General features: G+C 30.6%; 1 protein-coding gene across 4 annotated transcripts in view; it reads right to left on the reverse strand.

Moving 5' to 3' along the window:
• The window catches only part of LOC126899129 (dynein axonemal heavy chain 3), a 236,275-nt gene that overhangs the window by 97,565 nt on the left and 117,806 nt on the right, over nucleotides 1–20,904 (reverse strand). For all 4 annotated transcript variants that reach the window (XR_007702488.1, XM_050673685.1, XM_050673684.1 and 1 more), the window contains exons 26-33: nucleotides 18,042–18,170; nucleotides 17,779–17,980; nucleotides 17,473–17,703; nucleotides 15,720–15,870; nucleotides 15,495–15,655; nucleotides 12,747–13,022; nucleotides 12,352–12,687; nucleotides 518–756 (exon numbers count right to left, since the gene is read on the reverse strand). Coding sequence is in view for 3 of the 4 variants with exons in the window: in XM_050673685.1 (XP_050529642.1) it covers nucleotides 518–756; nucleotides 12,352–12,687; nucleotides 12,747–13,022; nucleotides 15,495–15,655; nucleotides 15,720–15,870; nucleotides 17,473–17,703; nucleotides 17,779–17,980; nucleotides 18,042–18,170 (1,725 nt within the window). In the remaining variant the exon portion in view is untranslated. The remainder of the gene's footprint in view (nucleotides 1–517; nucleotides 757–12,351; nucleotides 12,688–12,746; nucleotides 13,023–15,494; nucleotides 15,656–15,719; nucleotides 15,871–17,472; nucleotides 17,704–17,778; nucleotides 17,981–18,041; nucleotides 18,171–20,904) is intronic.

Consider the following 20,904-nt stretch of genomic DNA (forward strand, 5'->3'; position numbering starts at 1 on the left):
ACTATCTACAGATTTGCATCGAAGCGTTTCTTATGATAGTGATTTTAATCACTGTCAGATTAAATCTATACTGGACCCAACTATGCCACGTCCCCACTGTGCTGGTTTTTTTTTATGACCTTCTCACTTTTATGGCTATTTCAATATAAAAAATTTAAAAAATAGCCAGAACCTTAAAAAACAAATAGATTATTCAATATTGACTTAATCGATTAAAATTTTAGATTTAATCTTATTATAACTTAAAATTTACAAAAACATTATGTGAAAATATTGAGTTTTAATGACTTTCTAAAATTGGTGATTTTTTTTTTTGTAAAAATTGGCGTTATGAGCTCACTTATAACTATTAAGAAGTTATTATTTTGTAGTTATTATTTTATGTCATAACTGTTTTACATGAATTAATGATGGTATCTTGGCTAGATGGACTTCTATATTTTTTGTGTACACCAGGACCTTCGAGANATATATATATAACTATTTTACTAATATACTATAAGTGTTATATATGTACTTGTCTAATTTTGAAATTATAATGTTTTGTACGGTGTTAGCCATGGTACGTGCAGAAAAATTAAGTACATTAACTAAAAATTTTTCTCTTGATAAATTTATTAAATAGTCTAAGACTATAGCTGATTTTCCTGTTCCAGTTGGTCCAACAAAAAGTAGAGGAATTTCGTATTTCAATAATATGTTAAGAAAATACTGTTGCTTTACTGTTTCATCCGTTCCAATAATAAGTTCATTTATCTACGATAAGAATGTCACATTATTTTAAACAAACTAGAAAAAAATTGTATTTTTGTATGTTTTACATTAATATACCTATTAAAAAATATAATAGTAGTTTAATATGTGTATAATAAAATGTCGCCAAAAATAATGAAATTTATATCAGAGTGCTAGCATTAAAATAAAAAACTACAATGAAAAAAATTATATCTCAATTGAGAATGAAAAACCCGTGCTAAAGTTTGAATTTGAGTACTTTTTTTTCTAGGAAAATCTTTTATTAATATCAATATCTTTCTAAATACAGTAAAAGTTTAACATTATATTCTATGTCAATTAGATTTATATAATATTCATGAAAATCAGGGTACCCCCTTATAAGGTATTTTAAATTAAATTAAAATACAATACCAAAAATTTTAATACAAAAATAGCATGTTTTGTAACTACGGCAACCATTTGCACATAGAAGATAAGTCGTCGGGACAAATTTTTTTTTTTTTTTGATTTTATAGTACATAGCATGAAATTTATTTTAACATATGTTTGAAACATAAATTGAAAAAGTTAAATTTTTGTGCAAAAGTTGCTATTTTGAATACCCCCCTGTGGGCAGGTAAAGGGTCAGATTCTCAACAAATTTATATCAAATGAAAGGTAAATATTTAAGGTTTTAATGTAAAAAAGAATTATTTATTTTATTTATTTTTCAATATGTTATGGCAATATTCAGAAAAAAAATACAGTACAAATCTGGAAATTCGATATTTAAGAATTAATCATTTTAACTTCGATGCGAAGCTAAGAAGGAATTAATTTTACCATGATGTGTTTTCTTTTTGTGTCTCTTACGTCTTTTTCACAACTCTAACAGGATTGATTTTGATGAAATATATTCAAAAGATCACAAATCGTATCTAGTCGAAGACATTACCCTCAAAAATTGAAAAAATTTCACTCGTTCCCCGTAAATGGGGGAAATTTCCAACAAAATTACAATTTTTAAATTCGATTAATTTCGTCATTTTTTTCACTTTTTTTCTGAAAAAATACTATAACTTTTTCAAAAATTAACAAATCAACTTAATTATTTGTCATATTGGAAGTTTAGATATTTTTCTTTTCATTTTATATCATATTTTTGAAAATCTAACACTTAACTTGCTCATAGGGAGGGATTTAAAATAGCAACTATTCTTTTATTATAAACTTTCACAAAAAAGTAGGTTAAAAATATTTACTTTTAACATATTAAAAATCAAAATCAATAATAATTTGAAAACAATTAATAATATAATATATAATTAAAAAATTATTTATTGTCACAGTCGGATTGCATTTCCGGTGTTACCGCCGGATGGCGATCGCGGCGCTTCCTCTTCTCGTCTGACAGGTCGCGCTATACCGGTCGCTTAGGCGCAAATAAACATAGACTGAAAAATTAAACTTCTTATGTCAACGGTCACCGTTATTTTATTAGAAGTAACGTACTTAAAAAAATATCTATTTATCTTAAAATCTATATAGCTAAACTATTATTAATATTAAATAATATTGTTTGTCTGTGTAATAAACGCGTCCAGTATTATTACGTAATTATTATAATACTTATACCTAATTACCCTGACTACAGCAATATTATATTTTTGATTTAAGAATTACTAATATGGATGTAATTAAGGAAATAGAAGTTGATGTTGCTTTTGTAATTATTCACCAATTTCTTAGAATTAAACACTATCTAAAGATTTGCATCGAAGCGTTTCTTATGATAGTGATTTTAATCACTGTCAGATTAAACCTATACTGGACCCTATTATGCCACGTCCCCACTATACTGAACCCTGCTGTGCTGGGTTTTTTTAGTTCCTATGTGAAGATGAAAAGTATTAATTTTATTACGATGCGTATCTCTCACCGGACAGATTTCTTTCTATAAAAAGTCGAAAGATTACAAATCGTATCTAATTGAAGACATACCCTTAAAATTTTTAAAAATTTCTAAACCTTTTACAAATAAATATGCTAATGTCAAATCAATTGATGACTGTAATAAGATTCAAAGTGACCTTAATAATTTAAGTACCTGGTGTTTTAATAATGGGTTAATACTGAATACATCTAAATGTGCAAAAATTTCTTTCTACAGTTCTCATAACCGTCTAAATTATATGTATTACATTAATGATAAGTGTTTTAAAGAAGTTGACAACATACATGATCTTGGAATTACATTTCAGACTAACCTTTCTTTTTCTTTACATATTGAAAAGCTTTTTTATTGCATCTTATATATTTCCATGTTCCTCAATACCCGTCTCGTTCTTGTCCCACATTTTCAATAATGTTTCACCACACTTTGTATGGATATAATAACCCCCTAGATTGCATCGCTAGAGAATGCAATATATTAAATAATATTGATCTATTTGATTTTAAAAGTCTGTCATGCTTAATGTAATTACTTTTTCTACTTTATCTGTTTTCTCTTAAGCAAAATATTATGACTTGTTATTTATAAACTGTTGTTATAATTTTGTGTTATTTTATATTTAATTAGTAATTTTGAGTAATGATATATATCTAGTGTTAATATTGTTATCTAATTATTATATTATATACTGTACTTGAACCCAAATCGGGCGTTAACTTCAAATAAATAAATAATTAAATTTTCCTCGTTTTCTGTAAATGGAGGCAATCCCCAAAATATTACAATTTTTATAATCTGTAAGTAGGGTAAAATAGAGAACTGGTCCCCTCTAGCCAACCCACTCGCCTACCTCTCTGTTTGTTATAAGGAGATGTGTTCGGGGAGTATTAAATACAGCGTAAACTAACCTAATGCAATGGGAGAGATGAGAATGAAACCTAAAATAAACTAACAACGTTTTCTATGAATTTTATCATCGACTACCAAACGATTAGGTAAGCATATTTCCAACTTCAAAGGTATCACCGTACAGTAACAATCACTGTCGTATACATTTTATGAGAAAAATGACACCACTGGTGTTGTTTCACGTTAACGCATTTTATTCTTTACTATATAACCGGTTCAACACTTCTTATTCTGTCACATTTGTTTTCAGTGGCCTATTTTGGGGGGTGTCCACCATGTCTGGACACCCCTCGACTTAAAAAAAAAAGATGCCTAATTTTTTTATAATATATTGTATTTATTTACTATAAAATATATGGTATTTTAAATAAATGACAAAAATGAAGTTAATTTGATAAGATTTGACGACACAAAGATATCTAGAAATTATTTGATTTCACTGGGACATTTAGATAACAAAAATACCCGGAAATATTTTGAACTTGTAGCTTATTTTTAGATCTATTTGATAGTTTATCAGTTTAGAGAATTATACATTTGAATAATACTATTATTTGACATTTATTTTTTCCTCGAAAGTTGAGTGTACAGCTAAAGCGTGCCATAAATTAAGTACTAAGTACCTACCTATTTATTCAAATAAAATAAATAATTAAAATATGAACCAGTTATAGGAATTTTATTAGAAATTACGAATCATTGTGTAATAAACTATAACACAATTTTAATTTTATTTAAATATTTTAAAATAATTCTACAAAATGCAAAATAAACCAGTTATATCTTAACTAAGTTATTACGCGTTACAAAAAAAATAAAATTTAACAAGCTATTTATAACTGAGTTAGTAAAAGTTCATTTTATTTTATAATTTTGTTCAGTATTATACTTTAGTTAGCTATTCCAAATAGTATTAATATACAAAAAAAATATTTAACGAAACTAGTAATTTTCATTTGTTTCCTATTAGCTGCGCTGTCTTTTTATACATTATACTAGTAACATAGATTTTGAAACTGAGCCTCTCTTTAAAAAATACATATCAACTACTAATATGATTAATAAACTATTAGAAAAAGAGTAAGTAATTATAATTAAATATAATATTTTTTATTGAATAGAAAAATTCGTTTAAAAAAAAACACCAAGGTCGCATAACATTTGCAAACATTACTTCACCAGCTTTGATGATCAGCCTAAAAAGCATATTCATCGAGGTAGTCAAGCGTTGAAGCAATAAACATTAATATGTGACAAGAACAAGCCTATTTTACTCGTTATGCCGGCAGAGAGCAGTAAGAATTTTACGCGTGAGTAAAGACGCAACGTTACCACCTTTCGCCATCTAAGCCAATTTTGAAGACTTACTGGAGAAAACAGACGATCGTATGGGTGCATAAACCAGGACTGTGCACACCCACCATCCTATGAGTCATTTTTATCGTGAAAACATCGGACGATGTATCCTCTGAGCTTCTCGAACGCTGTGGTATACCGCAATCGCCCGTGATATACCGTGAGTCCGAGGATCGTGAAAAGATACAAGGCATTAGTGATAGCTGTAACTGAAGTGACTCGCAACATTTCCAAATTGTTGCGTAAAACCTAAGTTTCCATCCGAATGTCTGTCGATGATGTGTGCAGACACGGGGAGAAAGTAGTATGTGACTTGTGCCGCACAGCATTTAAGGATTCCAATCCTAAAGTTGTAGACTACTGCCATTTATCGGGTCAATTCAAACAAACATTGTGCAATGTGTGTAACCTAAAGGTGAAGATGGTCAACTTTGTGCCGTGCTTTTTGCAAAATCTTTCAGGTTACGACGCACATTTAATCGTCATTGAATTGGAGTAAGACGACCAAAGAATTTCGGTCATACCGAATTCCGAGGAGAAGTATATTTCGATCAAGAAATACGTGACCAATAACTATTCCATACGGTTCATCATCACCTTCCGGTTCATCGCCTCCTTTAAAGGAGGCAATAACTTTTACGAGTGGGCTATGAGTCAGCCCATGCCGTACGGTGGCTTCCGGTGGTATGAAGGAACAGACCCTCTAACCGACCTCAATTTTCTCTTGGACACTGGTTATATATGAAGTGGACGTATCATACCCATAAGATCTGCATGACGAGCACAATGACTTGTCGTTTTTGCCTGGTAACGATATACCACCGGGTTTCAAAGAGACCAAACTCATGGCCACTTTGAAACCGAAACAGCGGTACGTCGTACACTACGTTAATCTTTAACATGCAATCGCACACGGACTGCAAACTATAAGCGATGATATTAATATAAATATTTGTTCTGCAGGTGCACCGCGTTTTAGAGTTTCAACAAAGTGCTTGGTTGAAACCATACATTGAGTTGAACACTGAAATGAGGAAAAAGGCGACAAATGCTTTTGAAATAGCATTTTTCAAACTAATGAATTCGATAAATTTTTACATTTTATAGGGAAAACAATGGAGAACATGCGGAAACGCATCTGCATTGAGCTAATCTCCAGTCCCGAACGTCTAAGCAACCTCGTAAACAACCAACCTTTAACGAGTGTATCAAATACGCTGAAAGGTTGTGCGCCTTCAGAAAGATTGTCAAGTTTATCAAACCAATATACTTTGGTTGTAGTACATGTTGTTTAGCAAGACGCTAATGTACAAGTACTACTATGACGTAATAAAACCATATTATGACAACGCAATCGAATTGGTTTACATGAATACTGGTAGGTACAATCGTACACTGGAAATATTTTTACAATATTTATATATTTTTAATTTTTTTTAGACTCCTTCATATACCTGTTCTGAGTCAGCGACTTCTATCAGGATTTAGCTGACAGCCCCGATTTACTGGTGCACGTGGACACATCTAGCCTGCCCAAAGATCACCCTTGTGACTTCACCGATAGAAAGAAGATATCTGGCCTGTTTTTAGACGAGACTAGTAGCCTCACCGTCTTTGAAATCACTGCACTTCGATCAAAGTGCTACACATATGACATGGAAGGCAGTGAACCTATCAAGTCTAAGGGCATCGGCAAACACATCGTCTGGAACCATCTATCCTAGGCGATTACAAATGGTGTTTGTTCGAAGACGATGGCGATGATGCGTCAAAACGAGCATTGCCCAGAGAGAATGCCCATGAAGTCATCGGAACTGTACACGATGGTGAGACTCCACTGACATTATCCTTTTCATGAATACATCAAGCCCACATCGATATTGACCATTATTGAGGTCATCATCTTCGACTATTAGAAATCACTGTAACAATGATCTTCATAAACATGTTTGAGATTTGTTTCATCTTGTTTGTAAAGTATAATCATATTAGTGTTATCTTAGTTGTTTTGGAATTCTAGATACGTCTGTGTTACATAAAAACTATCTGTTTCTCAAAAAACATTATTACCGCACGTTATAACTTATCAAACGAATGAGTATAAATAATAAATAGCTCAAAACACTCATCAGTTATAAATTGAATATGGTATGGACAAGACGTGCGATGAAGCGAAGTGTAGAACGCGGTATTGTCAATTCGGCAATAGATTGCCGATTGAAATGTCTGTTCCAGGATATCATTATTGCGGACCAGGCACAAAACTTAATAAAAGACTATGACACGGCACAGCGCTACGCTCTAGGTTGGCGCTCACCCGTGTATGTCTCGATATCAGCCGCCCACCGTGATAAGGCCGCCGCCGAACATGTACTACTGATGATGCATTCTGTTCTGTTTCCGATGTACACTTTAACTGGTTATTCCATCTGTTTGAATTTATGTTAGTGTACGACTTTGTAAAACTACATTTTACCTGTGCATGTATATAGCTGTGTTTAATATTTAAAAAAAAAAACGGCCGATAACGACAAACGTAATCGACTCGCGAAATGTTAAGTTAATTTGTTCGCATTATTACGAGTGGTTTTTTTTTTTTTAGTTTATTGTAAAACTATACTTTATATATATATTGTTTAGATAAAAGTTGATGAGGAATAAAGTAAGTAACACTGGTTGATTTTCTACTTGGCGTCGAGCCGTTTAATAAGAGAAATGAAAACAAGAATTTTAGCTCAAGAAAAACTATAGTCGAACAAAAAAATAACATTAATACTTTTTAGAAATCGTCGACAGAATAATAAAAGTTAACCGAATTTGCGGTGGCGTTTTGGTTGGTTCGGTAGACGGTGTATCCAATGTGATAGGTGTCACGAAGATGACTGACTAAATACATATTATTGCAGCGGGGTATTCGACGCTAGGCATTTGTTGAACTTTACACCACGACGATAACGCGTGTGTGTAACGGTCCGGTTTACAGTGAAGCGGAGGCTGAGAAGGAGCTGATACGACCGCGGGGTGTCAAACATGTGACAACGCCGTGGCCGTGTCAATATATATATATATATTGAGCGTATTATTGCATTACACGTTAACTAGCACGTAGTGATCCTAGAATGAATAAACTCGATGCAGCCTGTCGTGAACATGATATTTCGTAAGTAAGAACAAATGATTTATCGGAACGTCATTTGGCTGATTACGAATTGGAAAAACGCGCATGGGACCACGTAAAAGCGAACAATAGTTCATTCGTTGAAAAAGCTGTTGCATATGCTGTAAAAAATATCATAAAAGCTAAAAGAAATATTAGAATGGGTTTTGGTGGAGCACTCCGAGTTCTACGTAAAACTATGTGTAATTCAAAAGATGTTAACAGTGTGGCAAACTTAGCATTAGCAGCAGCTTGTGTTGCCGAAAAGTGATAACAAAAATTTAAAACACCTCGCACTATCAAAGTACCTAAATTTGGTGGTGTGTTACTACTCATTCCTATTGTTTCTAGACTTTCAGCTGTAGGATCGTTGGATGGTGGAGTATCAAGTATTGTAAGAGCTGCTCACGAAATCAGAAAAAAACGCTGATTCGAATAATCCAGCGAAAATGGGTAATTCATTATACTTGCATCCATATGTTGGGAAGAAGAAGGGTGAAGGATTCTATTTGAAACATCAAAAAAATTAACATCAATACTACCCAAACGACGTGCACTTAGCGATTTAGATATTATAAAATATGCTGAGTAATTCGGAATCAGTCACTTTCGCGGCATCTTTGCAGGAGATTAGTTGCCTATCAAACCCAAAATATACGAAAGTGCAGTTGTTAATTTGGATATTGATAGTGGAAAAGGAACGCATTGGGTAGAGTATTTCAAAAAAAGCAAGAACGTGGTGTATTTTGATTCTTTCGGAAATTTAACACCTCCGCTGGAACTTGAAAAATATATCACCAGATTTTGCGAGAAAATATAATAATAATAATCAGAAACAAAAATATAACACAAATGTTTGCGGTCAGCTGTGTTTAAAGTTTTTAAAATCACAATATTCAAATCGCTGACTCTACGCTACATGAAATAACGTCGGAAGTCACATAAAGTTTTTTTCCACCAATAGAATTCACTGGAGCACCAGACGTTGCGCTGTTAGGATTTTACAGATGTAAATCAATACCAAATATTGACAAGTCACTTTGATAAATACAAATAACGAGATTCTTAAAAATAACATAGAAATTAAAGTGCCTCGAGGCACTTATGAACTTAAAGACATTAGTAAATATCTAAAAGAACGTTTTCAGTCGTATTAAGTCTCATTCATGATGAAGGATAATAAAAACACTTTAAAATCTTAAATTAAAATGTAGTAGACAGATAGATTTCAACGTTAAATTTAGTATAGGCGGTATTTTAGGCTTTCATCAAAAGATACTTGATGCAAACAAAATACATATATCGGATCAAGTTGCTAACATAAATAATTTAACTAGTATAAAAATAAATTGTAATGCTGCCTATGGTGCATTTGACAACAGAATTTGAAGTCATGCGGTTCACGAGTTTAATCCAGGAGTGGTAGCTGGTTATCGCATTGTTGAAAATCCTAAAAATTTGATTCACTATCCATTAATATCCAATCAACTATACTCTATAACTGTTAAAATAACAGATAAAGACGATAAAGCAATTAATTTTAGAGGTGTACCTGTTACCATACGTCTACACATACGTGATGGCTCTTCGATTCAATAAAACCAAGAGTAATATTAAAATCCAATCATTAACAACGACTAGTTGAAGAGACACGACATAAAAACCTTGACATTCTTTCTGCTTTGGGATATACAATTAACAATAGACGATATTTTAGAAGTAATGGAAACATTGCACAATGAAGACCGCATAGTGAAATTGGATTATTTTTCCTATCAACCGTTTTCGGTTAGCGCAAAATCGAATAATGATGAGATACGAATATGTATTCAACAGCAAGATGTTTACACACTTCGATCTGATTCCTACCTCTTGATAGTTGGAGAACTCTTGGGAGTTCCTGCCGGCTCAGATGTACAATTGGTAACAATTGTCTAGCTCATTGCTTCATTGAAATAAGATATTTATTGAACTCAATAGAAATAGATAGATCGCGAATGCCTGGGATAATGTCTACAATAAAAGGATACGTCACGTTTTCACTGAATGATCATACACTCTTTGAAAATGCTGGTTGGAGTGTTGTTATTATTAGGATTTGCCGAGGATCATAAAAAAGTCATCGTTAATTTTCGTCAAGACTTAATTTTGCAACGGAGTGATACAGATTTAAACTGTATTTACTCGACAAATGAAAATTTATCAAGTTGTAAAATTATTTTGAACAAAGTTATATGGATAGTTCGACATGTAAGTGTGTCGGATGCCATGCGGTTAGACATGCTCAAAATCCTGGAAACCTCAACACCGCTTTAAATAGCATTTCGAAGTTGGGATCTATATGAAAATCGCGGCTACCAAATAGTAAAAGACAAGTCTGGACAGTGAAAACTTCATCGCAGACTGAGAGCCTGAGATTTTTTATTGTAGCTTTTCCAGTGGATAGAAAAAACAAAATAAACAAAGATAGTAGTAGATTTGACCATTGTTCGTTATCATCTCTAAAAATATAATTGAACTCGGAATTGTACACTTACGATAACTTGCGAATGGACTTACCGAATGATAAGTATGCTGTACCATATCACATGTATTCCCAATTCCAAGAGGCATTCTATGAAAAGGAGTTGGCGTGTCATATGCTGACAAAAACAGAATTCAAGACAATTGCTCAATGCATTGACTAAACGACAAAATGAAAAATAAAAAAACGCATCAGTAGATATTAGATTAGAATTTGAATCTGATGAAAATTTTCCGACCAACAGTACAGCATATTGCTTAATTGTACACGACAAAATATTTGAATATAATCCAATGACTAATGAAGTTTATGAAATATATAATTTGTTTTTTTCTAAAAATGATTTAAAAACTTTTTATATGAAATACTAATGATAAGTTAAATGTATAATTTTACTATTAAAAAAATGTGTTAATTATTTTAGTACTTTATCCTTATTATATTTCATTTATTTAGTACATAAATCAAAAGCAGATAGTTTAAATAATAAAATAGTATGTAATAGTTAAATGCATACGACAATGATCGTTACTGTATGGTGGTACCTTTGATGGTATGGTGGTGATGTTGGAAATATGCTTACCTAAGCGTTTGATAGTCGACGATAAAATTCTTAGAAAACGTTGTTAGTTTATGTTAGGTTTCATTCTCACCTCTCCCATTTCATTCGGTTAGTTTACATTGGATTTAATACTCCCCGAACACGCCTCCTCAAAACTTGAAAAATACATATAAAAAGTGGAACTATTCAACTCAAGTTATGAAAATGTTCTGAAAATACTGCATCCTTTAAAAATATGATAAAATAAAGCTTATGTTACATACTATAAATTAAAAAAAAATTTGTCCCGACGACCAATCTTATATATGCAAATATCTTCCGTAATTGAACAAAAAATGTAAATTTCTTGTAAAAATCATCTTCTATTGTTACGTAATTTTTTGGTACTTAAAGCTGCCATAAAACTACTTAAAAAAATAACGAACCAAAATAACTTTTTTTATATAAACACCTTACGTATTTCCCTTTTATTTGACATACAGTTTTTGAAAATTTGACACTTTACTTGCCCATTCAAAATAGCAATATTTTTACTAAATGTTAACGTTTACTTTTGAAATTAATCACCAATTACTTAAAATGAGCACAGATTTTCATCAAAGCGATTCTTATGATAGTGATTTTAATCGCCGTTAGATATCTATATTTTTTTTTCATTTAACTTAATTAGCTTTAAATTAAAAATTGCATTTTGTAGCATGGATTTGAATTAATTATCAAACATTTATTTTGAAAATACAAGTTAAGTATTGTGAAAGTAGTTATTTGTTTCTATTGAATGTTTAGACATTTTTATCTTTTTTTTTTTATTATTTTGCTTTAGAAATTTAAAACATTTCTTTATATGTATTTACTACATTTTATTTCATGTTTTTATATTTAAAAATATACTAACTATGATAAATTTTCTTAAAAATAATAAATTTCTCCTAAAAAAAATAGTCAAATTCTAACTTTAAAACGTTTATGGCACAGGTTATTCTTATTCAATTAGTTTAATATGAGTTAATTGCACAGTTAAAATTTTAGAGGGAATATTTTTTCCTAGTAAATTATCATTTTAAAGGATATATATATATATATAAAATTTCACATTTTCAAAAGTAATGGGAATCCTATTCTATACATTAAGTAAATAGCTTAAGAAATCTTAATTCAAGAAATAAATTTACTTTCACATCTGCTGGGATTCTTTTCATGTCTAATTTTTCAGACCACAGTATCCAAGTACCGTTATTTTTTTTATCATATATATAGTCATATACTATGCCATTATCAGGAAAGAGATGATTCTTCGTAAGCTTATATGATGCTGGTTTTTGATATTGTTCTACATTTCCCAGAGTTAATTTTCGAAAAAAAAGGTCAAATTTCTTTTGACTATCATTTTTAATTGTAGCACCTATGCTCCAAATAATACAGAATATTGTCGTACACATCAACCATGTAGAAGCAACACCAACTCCAGCTTCTTCTTTTATTAGTGAATTTAATAATCTTGTGAAGGACTATAATAATACCACGTAACTTAATACTTAGTTTATTTATAACATAGATAATACCTTACATTAAACATATGATTTTCAGAAGTAAATAAGAATAGGTTGCAATTTCTATAAATAAATTCAAAAACTGCCGGAACAATCCATTTTATCATTTCATCTAGCATGATTTGTTGATCAGGTAACAATTTTGAAGAAAGTAGTTGTTTATATGAATCCCAAAAGGCAAGCCAACCTAATGATTTTGGTTCAAAATAAATCATTCCACAACGAGATACAGTAGCTGGAGAAGCTTGTTCCAAATTAGCAAGTTCAAATGTCATTGTCATTTTACTGCTCATCTATATAGAAAATATCATATCCCACAATAATTGCAATAAAGTAATTATAAACTTTTTTAAAATCAAATAATGTATATTAAGTCATTAAGTACTATTGTAATCTTCTAGTTTAACTACTCTTCTTCTTCTTCCTCGCTTTAATCCCAACTACTTGAGGTCGACCACCCTATCCTAATGTTCAACTTGACACGATCTCCCACATCATCTACGCTCACATCAGCTGTCCTTAAATCGCATTCAATAGCATCTCTCCATCTCTTGTTTGGTCTTCTTAATACTGGCTCCACTTATTCTCTAATCAATTACCTTTTCCCAAATTTTCATACTATGTCTCTAACACGGCCGCCGGGAATTGAAAGTGTACCGGAAATCATGTGAAAAAAAGAGGCATGATACGGGATTAGAACCCGCGACCCAAAGCGTCGTATAGACAAACCTTACCACTAGGCCACCGTGCACTTATGATTCAGATCCCGATACACTTTTATTTAGGTTGATAAGGTGATGTGCGGCTGAGGGAAACACAGTACCGTGTCAACTCATAAGCTTTATGCCACTATAATTTCCAAACTCCTGTATTTCTCCTTTACTTTTAAATTTTGACACCACAATTCACACTACTATTTCTCCATTCATTTGGAATTTTCTCTTCTATTAAGATTTTATTTAAAAGTTCCTTATGCCAACGCCGCCTAATATTTTCCTTACTTCTACTGGCATTTCATCTGGTCCCCCTGCTTAATTTTTTTTCATTGATGTCACAGCGTCCGATACCTCTTTCTCACTAATTAAATCTACCGGTCCATCATTTCACGAGATATCCTCTAATATCTCTTTTGGGTACTCCTCATTCAATAATTTTTCAAAATACTCTTTCCACCTTTTTTTCACATCATCAACACTCGAGAGTACCTTATTATCAACACTTTTTATACACTTTATATAATTATTATTTTTAAGCCTTTTTTCTCTTATCTTTGCAAGTCTATAGATTTCTTTCTCGCCTTCCTTAGTTCTTAGCCTATCATAAAACTCATCATACTTCTTAAACTTCGTCTTTTTTACTGCACACTTGACTTCTTTACGCAAGAGTTTATACTCCATCCAGTCTTCTCTCCTTTTGCTCTTCTGCCATACTTTGAATTGCTTTTTCTTACTTTTTGTGATTTTTTGAACATCCTCATCCCACCACCAGGTTTCCTTGTTTCCTGGCATTTTACTCCTACTCTCATCAACAATCTCCTTTGCAGTATTCTTTACACAACTAGCAAATCTATTCTACACATTATTTATGTGTCCTTCGACATTCCACACTGTCCTCTCTTTTACCATCTTGACAAATCCTTTTTCATTTTTCCCTTTCAATTTCCATCAACGGATTTTCGATTTTCTTCCCGTTTTTTTTCTGTCTTTGTATATTCTTTTACCAGTACACCATAACTACATTACCATCAGTCTATGTTGTGCAGTTACACTCTCGCCTGGTATAACTTTACAATCTGTTACTCGCTTTACGCTCTCTCTCTTCTACATCAAATAATCGATCTGTGATCTATTCCACCTACTCTTATATGTTATATAATGCTCTTCCCTCATTCTAAAACAAGTATTAACCACAGCAAGATCATATGATACTGCAAATTTTTTTCATTCTTTCTACTAAAACCATACCCTCCATGTACTCTTTCATATCCTCTCCTCTCATTACCTACATGTCCAATCATATCTCCACCTATCACCGCATCGTCATTGACAGGTATCCCATGCATCACCTCGTCCAATTCTCTCCAAAACACTTCCTTGTCTATTTCATCACATCCCACTTGTGGTACATAGGCACTGAATACATTCAGCACTTTTTCTTCTAACATCAATTTTACGACCATAATTCTGTCACTTTTCCTGGCTACTTGTACTAGTTTAACTACTGGTTTATCTATTTTAAATAACTCATATCAAATTTAATAGATTAAAACTTTGTTAATAAATCATAAATCATAACAATTTCAATTATTAATTACAATAGTCTTTTTGACTTAGTTCATATTTAAAACCATTTTTAATGTTTGAATTTTCTTTTTCTTTTTAATAGTATAAACATAGTAAGAATATTGGACTCCAGTGTATATTGCAGCTAGATCGTGACTTTTATCACTAGCATTAAACGCTTTTAGCAATTTATTATAAAAAAAGACTAAAAAAAATTAATGTAAATTTTGACTTTGACTGCGAATTAGTCACTTTATTGAGTTTATTATGAAAATAAAAGGTATTTCGAATACCTTGCTACAAATAACTGGTATTTTACATTGAAATTACAACTTAAATTAATTATAAATAAATTAATGAATTTTAACAAAAAAATATTAACAAAGGTTAATTGAAGTTTACCATAAACGCTTTGTTTCAATTAATTTTACCTAACATATGACATTGAACATTTCAAAGTACTTTTGTTTAAAAAAATATTACTTGTATTATTTCTCCAGACATCAAACAAAGCTTTTTATTATCGTCTAAAACAGTGTTCATATTTTCTATCCAAACTGCATCTACAGGTCCATCAAATATTATCCATTTTCTATCATGTGTAGCTGTTTTAGCAAATTCTCGGAATACAATTGCCAAAATACCTAAATATAGTTATTTTTACAAAAATTTAGTTTAACTAAATTTTTATTTCTCAATTTTAGTTACCATCATGCCATTCGTGTGATAATAAATCAAATTGTCCATATAATTGACCCATTGTTATTGCCTTAGGGTTGATAATTTTATACAAAGTTTTAAATTCTTTCATTTTAAATTTCCGATTCAATTGTAAATCTCCTAGTGATTCAGCTAAAATCTGAAAAATAATAGTTATATAAATTATCTATTTAAGTATCAACTATTATTATTTTGATGCGATTCCAGGTATCGGACATGCGAAAGCACACCTGGCGCAACCCTTTATAAAACATTGTAAAGTCTATATAAAGTACTGTTAAGTTGACTATTTCCACTAACTCTAACTCATCCATCTCTCACTAAAACTCTTCCTTGTCTATTTCATCACATCTCACTTGTGGTGCATAGGCACTTATTACATTCAGCACTTTTTCTTCGAATTTTACGACCATAATTCTGTCACTTTTCCTAGCTACTTCTACTACTTTACTTTTCATCTCCTCGTCCATTATTATCCCTACACCATTCTCTGTACTAGACTTACTTGAGTATATTATTTTATAACCCTCACCTATTTCCCTTGATTTCTCTCCTTTCCGCTAAGTTTCCTGCACACAACAAATGTTAACTTTTCTCCTCTTCAATACTTCTACTAATTCTCTATTTCTACCAGTTAATGTTCCAACATTCCAAGTACCTATTCTTACATTGTATCTATCTTTCTTCCTTATACACAAGTCCAGCATAGAGTTAAATGGTGATGTCCCTACACCGTTGACACTACATGCGTTGGGTAGACCTGTACACATCACTCGTGAAACTGCTACGGCACAAATTATCCGGCTGGTATCAAACACTTTATTCCTTAGGCCTTCTGCGTTTTTAACTGCTTTCTGTTATCCCCGCGTACATCTAAAATGGGACAATTCGCCAAATTTTTGTTCAGGATTCCTCATACTTTTTTTTGACATAGATTATTACGCCGGCTGTCAACCTGACACAACCTCATCAGTCGCCTCTTACGACTGGCAGAGGGACCGTGGAAGTATTCTTATCCGCTATCCACAGGGAAAGATACATACATAGAAGATATGTATGATGGCACTTGTACCAGGGTAAAAAGCGTAGGAGGAATATCAGAAGGTGGTATCGACAAGGATGTAAGACACAAAATTAAGTGCGAGTGGTTGAAGTGGAGAGAAGGGCCTGGCATCTTTTGCGATAAAAGAATTCCAATGAGGCTGATAGGTAAATTCTACAAGACTGTAATAAGGCCAGCTATGATGTATGGTTCAGAGTGTTGAGCGGTTGATAAGAAAGTAAAGCAGATAATGAATGTAGCAGATATGAGAATGCTTAGAAGGATGAGTGAAGTGACTAGAAAAGATAGGATAAGGAACGAGCATTAAGGGGGAGTATAGGCGTAGCGTCAAATGTGGATAAGATAAGAGAAAATAGACTTAGATGGTTTAGTCATGTTATGAGAAGAGATTAATTGGAAGCCGCAAGAACAGTTATAGAAATAAATGTTGAAGAAATAAGAGGTAGAGGAAGTCCAAAAAGAGATGTAGGGATGCTATTGAATGCGATTTGAGGACAGCTGATGTGAGCATAGATGATATGGGAGATCGTGTCAAGTGGAAGTTTAGGATAAGGGTGTCCGACCCCAAGTAGTTGGTATTAAGGTGAGGAAGTAGAAGAAGGAGAGAAGTTTAATAAAATAAAGTATATTATAATATAAATATATATAATTTAAGTATACAATAATATAACATATCACCTGGTATGAACATGTTTTTCCTGAAAGTGGTTCACCAACGATCATCATTCCATGTCTTACTAATACCATTTCGTATACTTGAATAATTTTATCTAAATACCATTCTGTGCACTGCAAATGTTTTTTTTCTATATTTATTTTAATTCTTTCGATAAGTTCTTCTCTTTCGGGTACTAATAATTGAATCCCGGGAAACAAATCACTGTAAATACCAATAAACAAGGGGATATCCTAAAAAAATTAAATTAGTCAACTCAACAATGGATATTGTTATGGTTATAAGACTTTAACGACTAAAAATTATACTTCTAATAAAAATTTGGGCATGTTGACATCATAAATAGCCCTCAAAACTATTTGCGCTTCATTTTTATCTGGATATTTAAGTTTCAGATTTGAAATAGCTGTTAATACTGATATAACAGCTCTCATACCATAATCATAATGTGATTGAGATGACAGTTGTTCTGAACATAACTTATAAGTATCCACTATCTTTTCCGCCAAACTAGGAAAAATTACAAAATGTTTAAACAATATAACTTAATTTAAATATTTTCTATGAATACCTTCGCGCATCACTAAAACCCATTGAGTACAATTTAATTTCACCTATCATACAATAGTCGGGAACCATCATGGCAACAGTACGAAACAGAACTTTTAAATTATCAGGAAGCTCTTGCCGTCCTGCATATCTATATTATTAAATTAATAAATAAAAAAAATTGGTTTTAAGAATGTTTGCTTAAAAGATAAATATTAAATAATATATCTCAATGATAGTTTGGTTTACATAAGCATCTTTATTTGCACACATTCATATATAAATAAATTTTTTTTTTTTAAATTACAATTTTTTAGTTTTTAAATGTTGAATAAAGTTAAAATTGTAATGATTGAAATAATTTATTTTATCCATGTTTTTATTTAGTGATGTTATTAAATTGTTATCATATAAATAAATTAGTTTGTCTTTTATAATTTAATTGTCTATTTAGCTGTTGTCTATCAAATTTATCCTATATACAGTCCACTAGTAAATATACAAATAGTTTAGTTATTTTACCAGAGTCAAAATCTTGATTTTACTTTGTAATATTAATATCTCATGAATAATTGTTCATAATTTGATAATTATAGTTTGATTTCAATAAGAAATTAAAATGTAGAAAGTTCACATCAACTTAATAAATGTATAATAGTTGGTTGGAATTTCATAAATACTAAATTAAAAACTAGGGGGTCTATCGGTTAATGTGGTACGCCTATACCCCAGTTTACTCTGTTATAGTTTAAAAACTTTTTTTATAACTGCGTAATTTAGACATATGATTCTAAAATTGAGTAGAATTTTTTCAATTTTTAAAACTACTAGAATAAACTAGATTCAATTCGAGTTCTTTTGGCGTATAGATTATTAAAATTAATGTAGAGAAATTATTCTGAATATTATATATAGACACAAAAAAACACATTTTGGTAAAATATTTATTTTACTATCTAAAATTTTTTTCCTTATATTTTATATAAAAACAAATTAATTTCTCCCCGAAAATACATCTTAAACAGTTTGCAGTTTCAAACATGTCAAAAATAAATAATTTTTTCTGTTGATATGGCTCACGAATTGTTGGAAAAATAAAAATAGATTTTTAAAGTTCTTAGGACGTACTTTCAAACGATATACAGAGTGTTTAGTAAATAAAGAAACAGATCAATTATTACTAAAAATTAAAACAATAGAAATCATTTTCCTTACTTATTGTACAAGGCGATTTTTTATATCATAATCCACCCAATGCTTCATAGAAAAAATTAATTTAAACATTTTTTCTTTCGTTGGTTACAATTAGTTACACATTATTCTTGAATTATTAGATATGTAATACTTTTTAAGTTCATCCCTTATGCATTGTAAGGGTATCAACTTTGGTTTTTCAAATGGGTACACATAATTTAAACTTATTAAAATGTTTGTTTTTATTGTAATAATAAATGTCATTTGAATTTTTAATATAACTTTATTCATTTATTAGATATTATACTTTAAATTTTCATATTTTTGAGTTGATATACATATGATACATTTCTTTTTTAATATGATCAGAAAATCAAAAATACAGATAGCTAATTGTTTTTTTGACGTCGATGTTCATAGCATGCAGCATCAATTACAAATTATAGTAAAGTACATTGTTGTGAGTTTTTAAATACACCAACTGGCAATACAAAAAGCATATCCATTCAGTCATAATTGACAATAAACACTCCGTGAATATGATAGCGACATCATAAAAAACAATTAGCGAACTGTATTTGTAATAATTTATGTATTATACAAGTATATTAATTCAAAATTTTTATATCTAATATACAAATAAAATTTTATTAAAAACAGATCATTTATTAAACTCAAAATATGTGTTTTCTCATTTGAAAAAACAATGTTGACACTTTTTAAGCATAAGGGATGAGTTNTATGTGTTTTCTCATTTGAAAAAACAATGTTGACACTTTTTAAGCATAAGGCATGAGTTTAAAAAGTATTTCATAGTTAATAATTTAAGAATAATGTGTAACTAAAGATAACCAAAAGAAAAAAAATATTTAAATTATTTTTATTCTTTAAGTAATTGAGTGTTTTATGATAAAAAAAATCACTCTATATACATTATATAATTAAATATATTTTTTTTCAAATCATATATTATTTTACTTTCTTTTGCAATTTTCTTAAAAGTTTCTCAATTTTGAAAAAAGGAAAATTGATTTTTTGCCATGCGATTATTTTTGTTGTTTTGACAGTTCAAAAGAGGATTCGAACATTTTTTTATTTTATGAAAGTTCATTTAAACAAAACCCAGCACAGTGGGGTCGCGGCATAGTGGGGATGTTGCATAGTTGGGTCCAGTACAGATTTAATCTGACAGTGATTAAAATCACTATCATAAGAAACGCTTCGATGCAAATCAGTAGATAGTGTTTAATTCTAAGAAATTGGTGGATAATTACAAAAGCTACATTATCTGCTAGTTTCTTATTAATACCCTGATTAAGATAAAGTATGTCGAATGAAAAAGGGATTATTAAAAAATATTATTTCTCATAAAAAAATTGTGTTGATTCGTACACTTTTCAATGAGTTATAGCATTATAAAGTTAAAAATGTAACCAACCCAACCCAACATCAACTCCTATTTCCTTAATTATATCCAGATTAGTAATTATTTTAATTATATATTATATAATTTTTATAATTAATTATTTTCAAATTATTATTGATTTTTAATATGTTAAAAGTAATCATTTTGAACCTACTTCTTTTTGTTCTTTAAAGTGAAAGTTTTAATAAAAAAAAAATGAATTTATTACCATAACTTTTAACTCAACTTGCAAGTTTGAAATAAATATTATTAAATAGAAAAAAAT

This window comes from Daktulosphaira vitifoliae, unplaced genomic scaffold (assembly GCF_025091365.1).
Source record: "Daktulosphaira vitifoliae isolate Bord-2020 unplaced genomic scaffold, ASM2509136v1 Scaffold_2, whole genome shotgun sequence".
Classification (NCBI taxonomy): Eukaryota; Metazoa; Arthropoda; class Insecta; order Hemiptera; family Phylloxeridae; genus Daktulosphaira; species Daktulosphaira vitifoliae.